Source organism: Mesoplodon bidens (genome assembly GCF_964165515.1).
Source record: "Mesoplodon bidens genome assembly, chromosome: 2".
NCBI classification, from domain to species: domain Eukaryota; kingdom Metazoa; phylum Chordata; class Mammalia; order Artiodactyla; family Ziphiidae; genus Mesoplodon; species Mesoplodon bidens.
In genome coordinates this window covers 76,402,837-76,419,901 of record NC_138177.1, presented here as the reverse complement: position 1 = coordinate 76,419,901, position 17,065 = coordinate 76,402,837, and the positions used below count along the sequence as shown (strand labels likewise).

The 17,065-nt window shown below is 46.9% G+C and overlaps 1 protein-coding gene across 4 annotated transcripts in view; it reads left to right on the top strand.

Annotated features, from left to right (window-relative positions):
• Positions 1-15,899, top strand: part of TUFT1 (tuftelin 1) — a 45,600-nt gene extending 29,701 nt beyond the window's left edge. For 2 of the 4 annotated variants that reach the window (XM_081222273.1, XM_081222275.1), the window contains 8 exons: positions 676-741; positions 3,826-3,939; positions 7,981-8,109; positions 8,694-8,788; positions 11,720-11,825; positions 12,696-12,779; positions 13,673-13,773; positions 14,346-15,899. In XM_081222273.1, coding sequence (XP_081078399.1) covers positions 676-741; positions 3,826-3,939; positions 7,981-8,109; positions 8,694-8,788; positions 11,720-11,825; positions 12,696-12,779; positions 13,673-13,773; positions 14,346-14,409 — 759 coding nt within the window. In that variant the 3' untranslated portion in view covers positions 14,410-15,899. The remainder of the gene's footprint in view (positions 1-675; positions 742-3,825; positions 3,940-7,980; positions 8,110-8,693; positions 8,789-11,719; positions 11,826-12,695; positions 12,780-13,672; positions 13,774-14,345) is intronic. The other 2 variants (XM_081222274.1, XM_081222276.1) reach the window with 1 other exon arrangement.
• Positions 15,900-17,065: the final 1,166 nt, after the last annotated feature.

Here is a 17,065-nt window from a genome sequence, read left to right as displayed (position 1 = left end):
TTCCAGTCTGCTGAAAGGTTTTAGCCTGGGGTTTCTTTCCTCCTCCCAACAAGGCTAGATAGAGTATTCCCTCTCAAGGCTGCACATGTTTCTCCACTCCCTCTTTTCTCCATTTTCCCACAGAGCACTAGATGTCTTTTTTTCTTTTCTTTTCTCCCTTCCTTCCTTCCTTCTTTTTCTTCTTCCTCTTCCCCCCCCCCCTCTTTCTTTCTATCTAAGATTTGAACTCTTAGAAGAATAATGTTTCAAAAATATATGATACTGCTTATATGTGGAATCTAAAAAAAATGATACAAATGAACTTATATACAAAACAGAAATAGACCCACAGACATAGAAAACAAACTATGGTTACCAAAGGGGAAAGCAGGGAGGAGGGATAAATTAGGAGTTTAGGATGAAAATACACACACTACTATATATAAAATAGATAACCAACAAGGACCTACTGTATAACACAGGGAAGTATAATCGATATTTTTTAATAATCTATAAAGGAATCTATAAGGGAATAGATATATATATGTATAACTGAATCACTTTGCTATACACCTGAAACTAACACAAGATTGTAAATCGACTATACTTCAATTAAAAAAAAAACAAGGAGAAGAATGTTTCAGAGTTAATTGCTTGGGACTGTTTTCACTACCAATTTTATTTTTCTTTGAATAGGTGGTGCTAGAAAAGCCAAATGGCTTTAGTCAAGGTCCCCTGACCCCACATAGCAGCCCACCCGAGGTAGGTAACAGGGAAAATAGTGGTAACTACTGCTTGGCCAAGAGGCAGGAAATAATCCTTCCTGATCCTTTTGTTTATTGCTTTCTCTCTCTCACTAAATATGAGAGTAATATTTACTTGCTGTAAAAATTCAAACAAAGGAGAAATATATAAAGCGGAAATTTTCCTTCCCCAATCCCACTCCTTGTAAGTATTCAAGGTTAACAGATTGAAGTGGGTGGGTCCTTTTATTTATTTATTTATTTATTTATTTATTATTTATTTTTTTGGCCTTGCTGTGTGGCTTGTGGGGTCCAGGGATCGAAACTACACCCTTGGCAGTAAAAACGCAGAGTCCTAATTGGACCACCAGGGAATTCCCGTGGGTGGGTCCTTTTAGAGCAGTGCTTCTCAGCCTTCATTGCCCATTAGGATGGCCTTGGGAGCTTTAAAGGATGCAATATCTGTGTGCCATCCCTAGAGACTGTAATTTAACTGGTCTGAAGTGTGGCCTATGCATCAGGACTTTTAAAAGCTCTTCATGTGATTCTGATATTTAGCCTATTAGTTCTAATATTCTAGTCTAAAGTTCTAGAGTGTTTTTCTATACACAGACAACCATATTTAAAAGCCATATGTATGTGTGTGTGTGTATACACTAATATATACACATGCACCATATATACATACACAGATAAATGTATGTATATAATATGCACATACTTTTCACAATTCCAGTCATGATAAATACATTATTTCTTGCTTGCTTTTTTATTTTTTTAAGCTGAAAAGTATATATAGGCTTCTTTCCATATTTGTATGGGTAAATCTATCTCATTCTTTTGAATAACGACAAAGTATTTCCTTCCGTAGCTGTACTTTCTTCCCCCCGCCCAACTTTATTGAAGTATAATTGACAAATAAACCTGGTTGTACTTTTTTTTAAAATGACATTTGTTATTATATTTTTTGTGATTACATAATAATTTAAGACACACATATTGTAGAAAATTAGGGAAATTCAGAAACACAGAAAAGTTGAAAGAAGAAAAAAATATCAATTGTAATCTACCCAGAGAAAAGCCAGTTTGGTAAAATTTCGTTTGTTTTTCCTTTAGTGCAAATATATATTTATGATATTGAGATTAGACTGTATATTGCATTTCATTGCATTTGTTTCTTTGCTTGGGCAGGTATAGTTTTGGATTAGGTTTGTTTGGCTCTCAAGTGCAGAGCTGAATCAGACCTTCCCATCAGTTCAGGGCTCACTGTCATCATTGGTCCCATAAAGACCTCTCACTGCTTTCACTTTTTTTTTTTTTGTCTCCCCCACCAAAAGGTACTCACTCTAACATATTCAATATATGATTTAAATATGCCTATTAAATATGTTTTTTTTAATTAATTTATTTGTTTTTATTTTTGGCTGTGTTGGGTCTTCTTTGTTGCATGCAGGCTTTCTCTAGTTGCAGCGAGCAGGGGCTATTCTTTGTTGCGGTGCACGGGCTTCTCATTGCCGTGGCTTCTCTTGTTGTGGAGCACGGGCTCTAGGCACGCGGGCTTAGTAGTTGTGGCACGCAGGCTCAGTAGTTGTGGCTCGCGGGCTCTAGAGCGCAGGCTCAGTAGTTGCGGCGCACGGGCTTAGTTGCTCCGTGGCTGTGGGATCTTCCCGGGCCAGGGCTTGAACCCGTGCCCCTGCATTGGCAGGCGGATTCTTAACCACTCCACCACCAGGGAAGCCCGTTTTTAATTTTCATAATGGACTTGTGCTGTATTTCTGTTTTTTCCTTTTTTATCCAACATCATGTTTTTAGGCTCTATCTATGTTGCTGTATTAAAATCTGGTTTGTTGTCTCTAGCTCCTGCATGTAAAGTTTTATAACTCCCTTTTTTTCTCTTCATACTGTATCATTAAATTTTTCCATGTCATCAGAGAGTCTTATGAGAACGCCATTTGAAATAAACACGTGACAGTTGTGCTCCAGGAGGAGCCTTTTCAGACATTCTCACCTGCCCAGCAGCATAGATGTAGACATAGGAGAACTGACCAGATAACTTACTGACGGCTGGATTTGGAATGTTGTGATTCTAGCCACTTACTTTAGATGTGCAGTTTGGATGTTTTCCTTCCCCGAATCACCATATTTGGCAAATATGCTGTTGGCAACAAGTTATAATAACACCTGGCACTATCTGTTCGGCCTTTCTTCTCACAAGCTCCAAGCCCTACCGGATATTATCTTAGTTTTGAGGCAGTCTGTAAGGCAGGGCGTGGTAAGGAGTCTTCTCCCTGCTTCCCAGATAGAGAAACAAGGCCCACAGGACTCAGTGATAACACAGCCACCCAGGGACCCTGTCCCCTCCTCCCCGCTGAGCTCTGTGCTCTGGTTTGAAGGTGCTGCTATTTCCCACTGTGCAAGACCGGGAGGGACTTTTCTGTCAGACTCAAGGGAGCTGGTAACTGAAGTGTAGCAGAGATGGGGACGAGAGCGTACATGCCAGTTTGGGTGTGCCTGAGGGAGAGATTCACAGTAACCTCAGTGAGACACCTTTTCCTCCATCGAATCAGATTCCTGGACTTATTGGGTGCTTTTGCCTTAAGCTGCCCATCTGTCAGTAACCCTTTGTCTGCTGATCTTTGTGCTAAGTGCAGAGAACCACAAAAGACGTGCCTTTGGGACATGCCCCTCATGATGAGTGTGGCACAGTCCCTGCCCTTGGGGAACTGTAGTCCAAAGTGAAACATGGTCCCTGCTCTCAGAGAGCTCTAGTCTGATGGAAGCAGGACAGACACATGAGAACGGCATAAACATACCTATTCATTAATCAGTTGATACATGTATAAAAATTACTACAGTGTGTCCTAAAGTAATCAGGTGATTGGAAACTAGTTGAGTTCTTTAGGGTATGAGAGTGTTTTCATATGAATGACTCAGAACTCCTTGGTGCCTATGACTGACTAACTCTCCCCTTGTGCGATGTGAATTCTTTTGTGAGGGTAGTCTGAGCAAGATGGTCCAAACAAGTGTGCGTTGTCGGGGGGATCTTCTCTTACCAAGTCACAGACATAGTCACTTCACCTTCCCTTCCCTCCTCTGGCTGCAGGTGGACACCTATATAGATGAAGATGTCGAGAGCTTGAGGAGGACCGTGCAGGACTTGCTTGTCAAGCTGCAGGAGACTGAGCGGCAGCACCAGTCAGACCGTGTGGATTTTGAGGTGAGATTTGGGATCTGGGGAGAAGGTACCCTAAGGGTTGGGCCACTGGTTACAGGTGCAGATGAAGTCTTCCTGGCTGGAGTGCCATCAACTGGAAAGGCTAGGCTCTGCGGCCTGGAGCACTTCCTGTCTGCTTTGCCCTTTCCTGGATCTTTATAGTTTTTGTTGTCTAAGCCTAGCTCTTGAGTCTCTGCTTTACTGGAGCAGAGTGGTGATGCTGGTCTGGGAGAGCAGATTCTTCAGAAGTCCTTTCTATAAGGACTGCTGGGCTCTAGGCACCATGCAGGCAAGGATTGTTGCTGTCAAGTTCACCACTGCATCCCCAGTGTCTGGGACAACACTTGGCATCAGGTGGGTGCCTCTTAAGTGTGGACAGGATGAGTGGATGAATTGGTGTGGTCTTAGGAAGAACTGTGCCCATGGAGTCAGGGGACTTTAGATCAAGACTTGGCTTTACAACACAGAGCTCTGTGATCTTTTTTATTTTAAATTGAAGTATAGTTGATTTACAATGTTTTTAGGTGTACAGCAAAGTGATTCAGTTATATGCACATATATATATTCTTTTTCAGATTCTTTTCCATTATAGGTTATTTCAAGGTATTGAATATAGTTCCCTGGCTATACAGTAGGTCCTTGCTGTTTATCTACAGTATATATAGTAGTAGTATCAGTTAATCCCAAATTCCCAATTTATCCCTACTCCTGCCCAGAGCTCTGTGATCTTGAGTGAGTATCTCAATTATTGTTATAAAAGTAATACTAGGTTGGGCTTCCCTGGTGGCGCAGTGGTTAAGGATCCGCCTGACAGTGCAGGGGACACGGGTTCGAGCCCTGGTCCGGGAAGATCCCACATGCCATGGAGCAACTGGGCCCGTGTGCCACAACTACTGAGCCTGCGCGTCTGGAGCCTGTGCTCCGCAACAAGAGAGGCTGCAACAGTGAGAGGCCCGCGCACCGCGATGAAGAGTGGCCCCTGCTCGCCACAACTAGAGAAAGCCCTCGCACAGAAACAAAGACCCAACACAGCCAAAAATAAATAAATTAATTTATAAAAAAAAAAAGTAATACGAGGTTATTGTAGAAGATTTAAAAAAATACAAAAATCTCTATATAGAGAAAGCCCCCCACTATTAAAAGTATGTGACGTCTTCCATGCTTTCCAGACAATTCTTTGGGTATAAGATGAGGGACACTGGGCAAACAGAGAAGTTTTCCTAGCTGCTCTATGTGAGAGTAACCTTCTGTTATCTGCTATTGTTCACCCACACGTAAAGTACTTTTTAGGTCAGAAATATGTAATCATAGGATTCTGCCCTGCCCAGGCTTGCCAGGGTCTGGTGGAAAGAGGAATCCCAGCCTGAACTCTTCTGTTTTGTGGACTGAGAGAGAGAATTTTTTTTTTAGGCCACGCCACGCGGCTTGTGGAACCTTAGTTCCCTGACCAGGGATCAAACCCGGGCCCCTGGCAGTGGAGGCGTGGAGTCCTAACCACTGGACCGCCAGGGAATTCCCTAAGAGGGAATTTTGAGAGGTGTATTGAGGGTGAGGACAAAGGGCAGTGAGAGTGATCAACTGCCTCAAGAGCAATCGAAGTGTTACCTGAGTGAGTAGTTTAACCTCCCTAACCATCAATTTCAACTTTTGTAAAAAGGGGTCATGAAATATACCTCACAGGTTTGATGTATGGATTGAGTGAGGTAATATATGTAAGTATATTTATTACTCAAAAGGGTTTTAGAAATAAAAAATATCCTATATTTTTCTTAGTGATCAATTTAACACATGGGTTTTCCTATCCTAAATAATTTGGGCTTAGGGTAATACTAAGATTAGTTTGTCTCAGAACAGAGTAGCTGTGCAGTAAAGGAGTTTGTTGTATCTATTTCAGATTCCACAATTTGTATAATTTGGTTGACAATGAATTGGTTCAATGACCAGCTGTTCCTTACCTTATTGGAGTAGAACAGGAGGAAGGGGAGGTCGAGGCTGTAGCACTGACCAGACTGTGAGTTTTAGAAAGAAATTTCTACATTGAGAGACACTGTGAAGTACTGGTTGGTTTTGGCAGCATATGGGGGGCTCTGCTGGCCCTGGGTTTCAAAGCTTGAGCAAAAGTGTCCTGAGTAAAAGCCCAAAGCTAGAAGACCCCTGACAGCTGTTAACCACACGCCCATGGCTTCTTACAAGGAACTGCCCTTTAACCCCAAGGCATGCAGCACCCACCTGCGAAAGGAGATGCTCCTTGGGTTTCTCCCACTGTTGGGGTAGGTCACCACACCCTCTTATGATTAAGAGGTTCCCTTAGGGCAGAGCTGGCTGGAGCTATGGGACTGATGTAGCAGAGGAGTGTGTTTTTTCCCTTTGTGATCCTACAGCTGGGTGTGAGGATCATCTGTGGTCCGTTAATGCTGTACTCCGAGCACACATCAACCTGGGTGCAATGTTTGTGTACAGAAATGAGAGGCCTTATTGTTACATTCCTGCCCATGGGGCTGGCCTGTTCCAGGCTAATATGAGACATTTGAAGGCTTTTCTCTGTCTCTCCTGGTGAATTAGACTTTCTGGTCTCCTTTTCTGAATATGCGGGGTAGGAAGGGCAAGGTTGTCAATTACCATGAGGAAAACCTCATGGTTTCCCGTTATACTGGCTCCTGGCCGTTAGGAGGGATTTGCCGTGAGTTTGCTCTGGACAGAGCTGTGTGCAACATGGACACATCCCATCACACGTCATCCTGTGCTTTGCTTTCTCCTCCTTGATTCTGACTTGGGAGGAGCCAGACAGACTGGTTGCTGGTGTTCTGTTTTACCAGGTCTGGTTAGGCTTTCCGGAGGCTACCTGGATTATTTTGTAGTAACTGACTGGGGAGTCAGCATGCGGTATCTGGGATGCATTGAAATGGATGATGAAGTAACGGGGTTCTGTCATTCATTGGCTGTGTTATGAAAGGAGAGGGTTGGACTAGATGACCATCAATTCCATTCATGATATTATGGAGCGGTGGCTGTGTGCTCGGTGTTGTGCTGGGCTCTGGAAAGGTAGCGGTGCCCAAGGTCTCCGCCGTCATGAAGTTGATGGTCTCCTGGGGGGTGCACACAGGTGACTGGGCAAAATCTGGTCAGTGCTATAAGAGGGAAGGGCTGTGTGTCTTCTGTGGACACACAAGGAAGGGCTCCTCACCCGAGCTCAGAGCTCCCTAGAAGAAGGGGTGTCTAAGCTGAGACCTGAAGGATGACTGGAGTTGGCAAAATGCACGTGGGAGGAAAGGAGGCAAGTTCTTACTTTTTCACTACAAATTCTGCTTCTCTCCTTTCCAAATTGGCTTTATCACCTTTGACAAAGAGCGAATTCTTCCTGGTGCTAGTAGCCCTTCCGGGTGCCATTTTGTCCTTTCCAGTATTGCTGGAAGTGAGGGCGAGGAAGAGTGGGAGACAGAAGGAAGGACATGGAGATCTCCTCCCCTGGATTTTTTGTGTTTGCACGAGGAGGAAAGCTGAAACACTGGGTTAAGCTTGGGTGGCACTGGAGGGCTGGTGGGGATGTTGACGAAGTCAACCATCTGGAACACGGTACTTGTGGGTTCCAGGTGTCACTCTAAAGTAGAGCTTGATCAACTATGTGACAATTAACCCTGCAAGTGGAGTTAATCTGCTAGTCTCCTGAGTGGTCCTGGAACAGTGAGTGGGAGACAGCAGTGTGATCATCAGGGTTGCCTCCCTCCTCCCATCACTGCACCCAGATTCCTGTTTTTTTGTTTTTAATATTTATTTATTTATTTGGCTGTGCTGGGTCTTAGTTGCGGCGTGTGGGATTTTTAGCTGTGGTGTGCGGGATCTTTAGTTGGAGCATACGAACGCTTAGTTGCAGCATGTGGGATCTAGTTCCCTGACTAGGGATTGAACCCAGGCCCCCTGCACTGGGGGCACGGAGTCTTAGCCACTGGACCACCAGGGCAGTCCCCGTCTGGGTTTTTTTTTCCTAAGGTTTTTATCCATGTTTGTCCCTCTGCATGCTTAACACATCCCCATCCTGTGTCACAGGTCACACTCAGTCGGTACCAGAGAGAAGCAGAACAGAATCAGGTGGCCCTTCAGAGAGCAGAGGACAGAGTGGAACAGAAGGAGGCGGAAGTCGGGGAGCTGCAGAGATGCTTTCTGGGAATGGAGACGGTAACTGTTGGAGTCTTGCTCTTCAGCACTCAGACTCCTGGGCCGGAAGGCGCCTGGGGATTGACTGAGGTGGTCGCAGGGACTGTCCTTCTCTGAGCGGCTCCAGAAAATCACATTTCATAGCTTCCTTTGGCAAATACCTTCGAGGACCTTTCAGCCCTTAAGGAATGGGAAGGTCTTTCTCTGTCTAACTTAGCCCTTGACAACTAGAGTTGAACGCATTTCCATTTCAGGTGGGTTCTTGTATAGCTGCCCTTTGGCCTTTGAAGATTGTTCTTCAGAAGCCACTCAGCCTGGTTTCTTGGGGACTGGTAGCCATAGTTGGCAGGGGGGCCTGGAGAATGCAGGGCCAGACTCTCCCTCTGGGCAGCTGCGTGAGGCTGAGAAGTTTCTATGTGCTGGGGTGGGAAGGGTTATCCTGGACAGGGGAGAGTGCCCCATCAAACCAGCTTGGGCTGCTGCTCTTTGGCAGCTGTCCCAGGCCCAGCAGGGGCTGACTGCTAGCCCTAGTGCCCATCTCACCCCAAACGCAGGAACTGTCGCCATCTCCTCATCTTAGATTTTCTTCCCTTTGGCCCATCCAGGAGCATCGGGCCTTACTGGCAAAGGTCAGGGAAGGGGAGACAGCTCTGGAGGACCTTCGGAGCAAGAAGGTTGACTGCCGAGCAGAACAAGAAAAGTAAGGACTCTGGTTCACCGTGAGGTTGGGGTGCAGGGAAGGGAGGGCACAGACCTGGGGAGGAAGCTGGTGCTGATGTCAGATCTTCCAGCTGTGACTCACCGTGTGTCCGCTCAGTATGGGGCCCTGCCCAGGGAGATACTGTTGGGGAGGATGCCATCTCCAAGGAGCTCATTTTCCAGGGAGTAATAACCTGAAGAAAGGGCTTAGAGCCAGGGTCAAGCAGGAGCTGGTAAAGTGTCTGCCATTGTGGCACATCATTCCTTGGTTGTCACACTGGATGTGGAAGTGGTATTATTACACCACAGCTTACTCCCCCCCTAAACAAAAACCAACTGTAAACTATCTGAGGGTAAAATTGAATACTTTCCTCACAAGTCGTGCTGATGAAAATACAATGAGCAGCTTCGTGGAGAGCTACTGAACTTCTTTCATCTGAACCGTCTCAGAAACTGAGACCCACCTGTCAGCAGTGGCATCTAGGGGATCTCTGGGATCCTTTCTACTCCAGGCTTAGAGGATTTTGTGAATTCCCTCTGATCAGAGGGGATCAGAGGCCCCAGACCAGTGAAACCTACAGGGCAAAGATTGAGCCACCCTTGGACCTTCACGAATTTATAAATTTTTTACGCTGTTGGCAAGTAATATAGAAGATCTCAGATGGTAAATCAAATTTTTTAAAATAAATTTATTTATTTTATTTATTTATTTTTGGCTGTGTTGGGTCTTCGTTGCTGCACGCAGGCTTTCTCTAGTTGCAGCAAGTGGGGGCTACTCGTCATTGCAGTACGTGGGCTTCTCATTGCGGTGGCTTCTCTTGTGGCAGAGCATGGTCTCCAGGCTCACAGGCTTCAGTAGTTATGGCGGGCGGGCTCAGTAGTTGCGGCTCGCAGGCTCTAGAGCGTGGGCTCAGTAGTTGTGGCGCACAGGCTTAGTTGCTCTGCAGCATGTGGGATCTTCCTGGACCAGGGATCGAACCTGTGTCCCCTGCATTGGCAGGTGGATTCTTAACCACCAGGGAAGTCCCGGTAAATCAAATTTAACATTAGTATATTGGTCTGGACTTCATTGTATAAGTTGGACCTTTCTAAGTTCAATAGACATTACCTGAAGGGCCTTCTAAGGAATTCCAAGATGAACCAACACAATCCTTGCCTTCTTGGACCCCTCAGTCTGCTGGGGGGTCCTTTTCTCTCCTTTGGGATATCCTTGATCTAGGCCTGCCTGGCATGAAAAATGCAGGCATCTTATTGTAGCCTTCTTTCAGACTTCACAGCAGAATTGCTTGATTTTTTTTTAAATTTTTTATTTTTGTATACATTTATTTATTTATTTCTGGCTGCATTGGGTCTTCGTTGCTGTGTGCGGGCTTTCTCTAGTTGCGGCGAGAGGGGGCTACTCTTCATTGCAGCGTACGGGCTTCTCATTGTGGTGGCTTCTCTTGTTGCGGAGCACGGACTCTAGGCACACGGGCTTCATTAGTTGAGGCACGCGGGCTCAGTAGTTGTGGCTCACAGGCTCTAGAGTGCAGGCTCAGTAGTTGTGGCGCATGGTCTCAGTAGTTGTGGTGCACAGGCTCAGTAGTTGTGGCTCGTGGGCTTTATAGCACAGGCTCAGTAGTTGTGGTGCATGGAGTTAGTTGCTGCATGGCATGGGGGATCGTCCTGGACCAGGGCTCGAACCCAAGTCCCCTGCATTGGCAGGTGGATTCTTAACCACTGTGCCACCAGGGAAGCCCCAGAATTGCTTTAAATTACTCAGCACTCCCTCCTCAATGGTTGAGGTGCTCGTGGGCAGGAGACCGAGTGGAAGGAGCAGGAGAAACACAAAAGACCAGATAATCCAAAACCGAGACTTGGGGATGGCAAGTGACAGCTATGCATCATAAATGCTGATTTTCTAAATAAAAGGAGACTGAGTAATAGGGCACTGGAGAACTGAGGGTGACAACTGAGAATGTTTGAAGCTTAGGAAGGATGAGTTTGGAGGCTCAGATTGCACTGTCCCCCGTGCTGAGCACTGCCCATCTTCTAGCAGTGGGCGCTTGTCTGTTTCCTCAGGCAGACCCAGAGAGTAATGGGTACCAGCAATTCTTCAGTGCTCTGAACTCCTGGGCATTCTCCTCAGCCGCCTGACCTTTGGAGATCTTGGCCCAGTTTGCTTAGAAGAGGCAAAGGAAACAGCAGTGTCTGGGAATCAGGAGACTTAGAAACGGACTTGTGTGAAGAGGCTTTAAGGGTCCTCAAATCTTATCTCCCTCTTGATATAAAATCCCTGCCAAAGCTTGATGGTCTACGATATCATAATCCCAGCTTGTACTTGAATCTTTCCAGGAAGGAGGAGTTCATTACACACGAGGCAGTCCACTTTCTGACAACTTTAATACTGAAAAAGTCTTTCCTGTGTTAATATAAGAACTCCTTCCTTGGGCTTCCCTGGTGGCGCAGTGGTTGAGAGTCCGCCTGCCGATGCAGGGGACGCGGGTTCATGCCCCGGTCCGGGAGGATCCCACATGCCACGGAGCGGCTGGGCCTGTGAGCCATGGCCGCTAAGCCTGCGCGTCCAAAGCCTGTGCTCCGCGGTGGGAGAGGCCACAGCAGTGAGAGGCCCGCGTACTGCAAAAAAAAAAAAGAACTCGTTCCTTGAAACATCTACCTATTGGCTCTAGTTTTATCCGTAGAACTATCCAGAATGACTTATCCTTTCTAACCTTTCCAAGCCTCAGTTCCCTTATTTGGACTAGATGATCTCTAGTGATGCTTCTGATGTGTTCTAAGGTGTCCCACCAGCTCCTCCTTACAGCAGACCACTGGGGAATCAGGCAGAGGGAATCATGCCTGATCGAAACGCCCTGAGCCCAAGGCCCTTACTGTGACTGGGTGGAGAAAGCATCTTTTCCCCTTGCCTCAGCCTTCTGGTCTTAATCCCCAGAGCTGCTAACCTGGAAAAGGAAGTGGCTGGGTTGCGGGAGAAGATCCACCACTTGGATGACATGCTTAAGAGCCAGCAGCGGAAAGTCCGGCAAATGATAGAGCAGGTAAGCAGGGTTAGATCTTACCCTGCTCTGGGTTACCCCCTCTGGAAGTTTCCACATTGTCTAGCCCTGTTTTCCTGTCAAGTCTACACCTTTATTGATTTATTCTCTTGGGTATCTTGGCTTATATTCATTAAGTGTCCCATAAAACACTTACGGCAACCGATTACTAGGTTAAGGTGATTGGGATTTGCTTTTCTCCCATCTTTCCCCTACTTTATTGGTTATTTGCCTTGTGCGTTCCCATGGGAGAAGAAGGAAAAGGTTATTCTCTCCCACACTTTGAAGAGTGCTGGTAAATGAGTAATTAAGTCCCAATAAACTCACTTATCTGTGTGTAGATTTTCAGCCTTTGCACCTCATGCACATTTTCTGTCTTCCCTTGCCTGAGCTAGGGTAACACACTCAGAATATGCCATTTTGTAGAATCGTTTTGAGAATTTAAGATACCCTAATTGGGAGGGCATAGTTGCTGCATGTCAGCTCCATGAGGACTAGGATTTTTCTGTCTTGTTCATTGCTGTTGCCCATTCTCTAGAACAGGGCCTGTCATGTGGTAAGCACTCAATAAATGTCTCTTGAACCAATACATAATTTATACTACCCAAAGTCAAATGGAATGGGTTTTGAATCATCCGTTACTTTGGATTATCAGGGTGGTGTTCCCCTCAAACCCCTGGCCCCACACCTGGGGTAATCAAGAGTTTAACACTGACTGAAACAAGGCTTTTATAGAAAAGCTAAGCCAGCCACGTGAGAGGTGCAAAACTCTGCCCTTTGTCTCTGCTGGCTCCCCCGGCAGCGGGGCGAAGTGCGATGAGTATGTAATGAGTCATTTCAGAATGAGCTCCAGTGTCTGCCACATCTTTGCAGCTCCAGAATTCAAAAGCTGTGATACAGTCAAAGGACACTGCCATCCAGGAGCTCAAGGAGAAGATCGCCTACCTGGAAGCCGAGGTGTGTGTTTTGGGCAGCCCTGGGAAGGGAGCAGACTCTTGAAGAAAAAACTGGACATAGGGAGGGAGAGATTCTGGAGGGGGTCTCGATCCTGTCTAGCTGCTGCTCGGAAGTGAGTAGCTGGGGTGGTTGGATGATCTTCAGTTCCGCTGAATGAACATTTTCTAACGCTTCAGGGAGTTGCAAACAATGGTAAGACCTGTCCCCACTCTGAAAGGATATATCCTCATGGTGCAAGCCCTGTGCCATATAGCAGCATGGAAGCCGGCCCTTCATTCTGACTATATGGGCTTGGCAGAGGAGCTGACAGTGGAGCTGAGCTTAGAAGGAGGATGCCTTCCACGGGTGGAGTCTTCTCCTTGGCTAAGGCGATGGGCTCGATTAGCTAATGAGCTCTTGGTCTGATTTCTACCATACCTCAGGGCCCTTCCTGTCCATTGAGTGACTACCTGAGATTGCTTTGCAGACATTGTGTGAGGGTCCCAGCTAGTGGGAGAGAGAAAAAGAAATGGGAGACAGGGTTGTTTATCTCCAGGGAGATTGCAGTCTAGATTTATAGATAAAATACATTTAAAAAATACCTAAGAATACTTTATAGAAAAGCATATGGATAAACATAAGTAAATATCTCAGCAGATTATAGGCAATTATATGCAGGAAATGTATAGAGAGGATTTACAGGAGATGATCAGTGCTGCACAGTTATTAAGAGAACATGCCTTCAGGGAAGGAGGCTGGAGCAAATACTGGGGGGAGAGGGCATCCTGGTGGCCCACACGGCAGGGGTGGGGGTGACTGCAGCGCACAGAGGTGGAGACCAGCGTGAGCTGGTTCAGTGTGGCTCGGGGCAAAGCAGAGGAAGCCCGAGTCTAATCTCATAACGTGTGTTACAGAATTTAGAGATGCACGACCGGATGGAACACCTGATAGAGAAACAAGTCAGCCATGGCAACTTCAGCACCCAGAACCAGACCAAGACTGAGAACCTGGACAGGTGAGTGGGCATGAATGGAGTGGGCCCCAGGTAGGAAGTGAAGGAAAGAGGGACAGAGCCATGGGAAGGAGGCCAGGATGAGGCTCTTCTAAATCCAGCTTCATCCTCTCAGTCTCGAATCTGACCCATTCTCCACCTGAACCACTTTCTAACCAGATTAGAGTAGAGCCTGATACCAGAACCCCAAAGAGGCCCATGAACAATGCTAGAGGCGTCTGAACCCCCTGAAGTTGTATGCAAAAATTGTGAATGTGTAGTAAGGGCATATTTCCAGAGAGAGGGCCTTTTGTTTCCAGGTGATTCACAAAAAGGTCCAAGACTGAAAAAAAATCAAGAATCATAGGCATACCCACTCCTAAGGTGTTCAGCTGCACTTTCTCTTTTCCCCACCCCTGCCACCAGACAAAAGTACCAGTCCCCTCATCTCTTAGCACTGACAATTACTATTTCAAGGCATTAGAACCAAGAGATCAGCGGGCCCTGCAGGGTAGAATCCAGAGGCAAACTGGAGGGGCGGCTCTGTGAAGGGTGGGCAACAACAGGGCACTCAGCGTTTCCGACTTCCTTTTCAGCGTTAGGATCACCAAGCCCCCCAGCCCAAAGCCCATGCCTCTCATCCGAGTGGTGGAAACATGAGCTGAAGGAGACAAGATGCTGCTGTTGCTGGTGCCTCTGGCCTGAGGAGCAGCCCACCACCCCTGGAGGCTGCCGGCCCTGACTTTGACTTCCCGACAGCTCCCTTCATGGTTCTGAACGCCCGTCCTCTACGCTGGGCGGACGGGGGATGAGCTCCCCCTCTGGACACTGCAGCCTCTGGAGGCCAGCGATATCCTGCCCACAGGACCCAGGGCAGTAGCCTTATTCCCATAGTTACTATTTTTCTCTGTAGCAGAGCCTCCCTTCTGTTGTAGACTGGAGTTTGTAGCCCGGGCTGGTTATTCTGCCCTAGAAGCCAGGCCCTCTGCAGGTCAGGAGAGGTGATAAGATCTACCTCAGCCCTAGAGAGTGGAGGCACAGATGTCAGCAGTGATTGGAGAGTGTCCCGGGGGCATGAAGTTCCTTCCTTAAACACAGCTCTGGCTCTTAGCAACAAACTTTGTTTTTTCTAATTGCTCCACCCTCAGCCCATGCTGACCCAGGCCTCCTGCAGACAGACAATGGGGCTACCTGTCATGGCCTGTGAACCTCAACTTTGACTGGACGGACTTGTCTTTTGGGGAGGAGGAATGTTCTTCAGGGAGTAGCTCTTAGCAGAAAGGTTCTGTGAGGCCACGGACAGTTACGGGGGACTTCTGTCTGCTGTGAAGACTCCCAGAATCTCTTAGGGTTTCCCCCTAAGTTGCAGAGCAAGATACACCTCATTCTTCTCGACTCAGAGCCTAGAAACTGTTTTCACTGGGTTACATCAGTCTCAGCGAAGAAACTCTCATGGTATTTATTTTGCTAAGTTATTGGTGTTTTGCTTACAACCCACAACTCATTAAATACCAGAGTTCAGAGTTCTGCAGCCTTCTCTTGGGGTGTTTGGATTTGCTCGGCAGAGGGAAGAGAGTGTTCCCAGTGGACTTGTTGATTTCAGAATGATGTCATAGTCTTTTTCTCTCTTTCCTGCTGCTTTTCCCTTCCTCCTCCAAACCTCAGGAAGGCAAGTATTGATATATTCGCCCTGAAGCATCCGGGTCTGAGTGTCTGTTGTTTGGGGGAAGAGAGCAATCAGGAGGGATTGAATTCTTCCCTTAACCCCTGCTCCACAGGCAGTTTGTTACCCTGGCTCTGAGTGAACCTGCCACTCATCGAGTTTCTTTAGGGCTCTTCCTGCAGCCTTAAGGAGGAGATAAGCATCAGAATGTGGTACCATAGGACACAGAAAAATAAACATTAAGTCTTTAGGTTCTACTTGGCTCAAAACCAGAAGCCTTAAGTCTGTGGTTTCTGTGCATCAGGGCTGAGCTCCCATGCTGGCTTTGTCCATCGTGTTCTGGTGTTCTGGTGTTCTTCACGCCACTCCCAAACGAGGGGGTTGGACCAGATAATCTCCATGGGCCCTTCCAGTTCTGATATTCTTTCCTGTGGCATGTTCTTTGTGTGGTGAACTTAATAAATTATGTTAATATGCCTCTTTGAGCTCCTGGCCTGGTTTCTTTTCACTTTTCAGGGAGGATGAAAGAGCATAATTTTAGTGCCACTTGCAGATGGGCACCCTGCTGTCCACATCTGGGAGGTATGGAGACATCCCCAACACGATGATATGGGGACTTTGTGGCATTCAGAGGAGTTAGCATGTCTCTGTTAAACAGCTCAGCTCCATGGTCTGAGTCCCCATTGCAGGAGGTAGCCCCTAGCTTGAGCTCTGACCCCGTCTGGGGTGGTGGCCGTGTGGGATCCCTAAGGTTGGCCACTGCATGTCTTCCTCAGTTGGAAAAGATCTGCTCACAGACAGAGGTCCTGTGATTACGTAGAGATTTACCAATCAGCACTGGTGGGAGATGACTAACTCCATGTGCTTCGCAGAAATGAAAAGTACTCTGGAAATGCTGACTGCAGCTGTTTGAGGCTTTAGTTTTTGGCTATCTCTAGGCATCATTCAATTAATCCACGGATCATCTTTTTCTTTCTGCCAAAAAATGTAGTTGACTGCAGGGCCCAACGGGGACATAGCTAAATTTACATGAGTCTTCCCTGGACCAAAGAAACTAGAAATGGAACCCCCGTCATCCCTGGCTGCATTTCCTCTCTAGTCCCCTTTCTCCTTCAATCAAAAGAATGTAAGTTTTTCTCTTGTGACTTTTCTTCCCCTGTCTGCTTCTCAGCTAATTCACATCCAGGCTTCAGGATGCACTGGAAACCTCCTTCCATTCCAGACCTGGGTTTGTATTCTGACAGCCTGGGTTCTCTTACTTCTCTGGAAGTCTAGCTTGGCCTGGGTGTATCTAGACTGTGCTTGTTCTCCGAATATTAAGAGGGTGGAAGCAGGGTGTGGTTGCCTGAGGTGCCAAGGTGACTTGCGTGGCTGGAAGGAGACAGGAGCGAGTGAGCCACCACACAGGAGAGGGAGGCTCTGGGCTGGGTCTCAAGGACATGGTGGGATGAGCAGAGCTTCGATCTGGAGATAATGAGGTGGTCTAGAAACGTTCTGGAGATTAGAACTAGAGCTCTAACGGCAGTTCCCTGATGGTCCAGTGGTTAGGACTCTGCGCTTTCTGCCTTGGGCCCAGGTTCGATCCCTGGTCAGGGAACTGAGAGCCCACAAGCCACATGGCACAGCCAAAAAAAAAAAAAAAAAGAAGAAGAA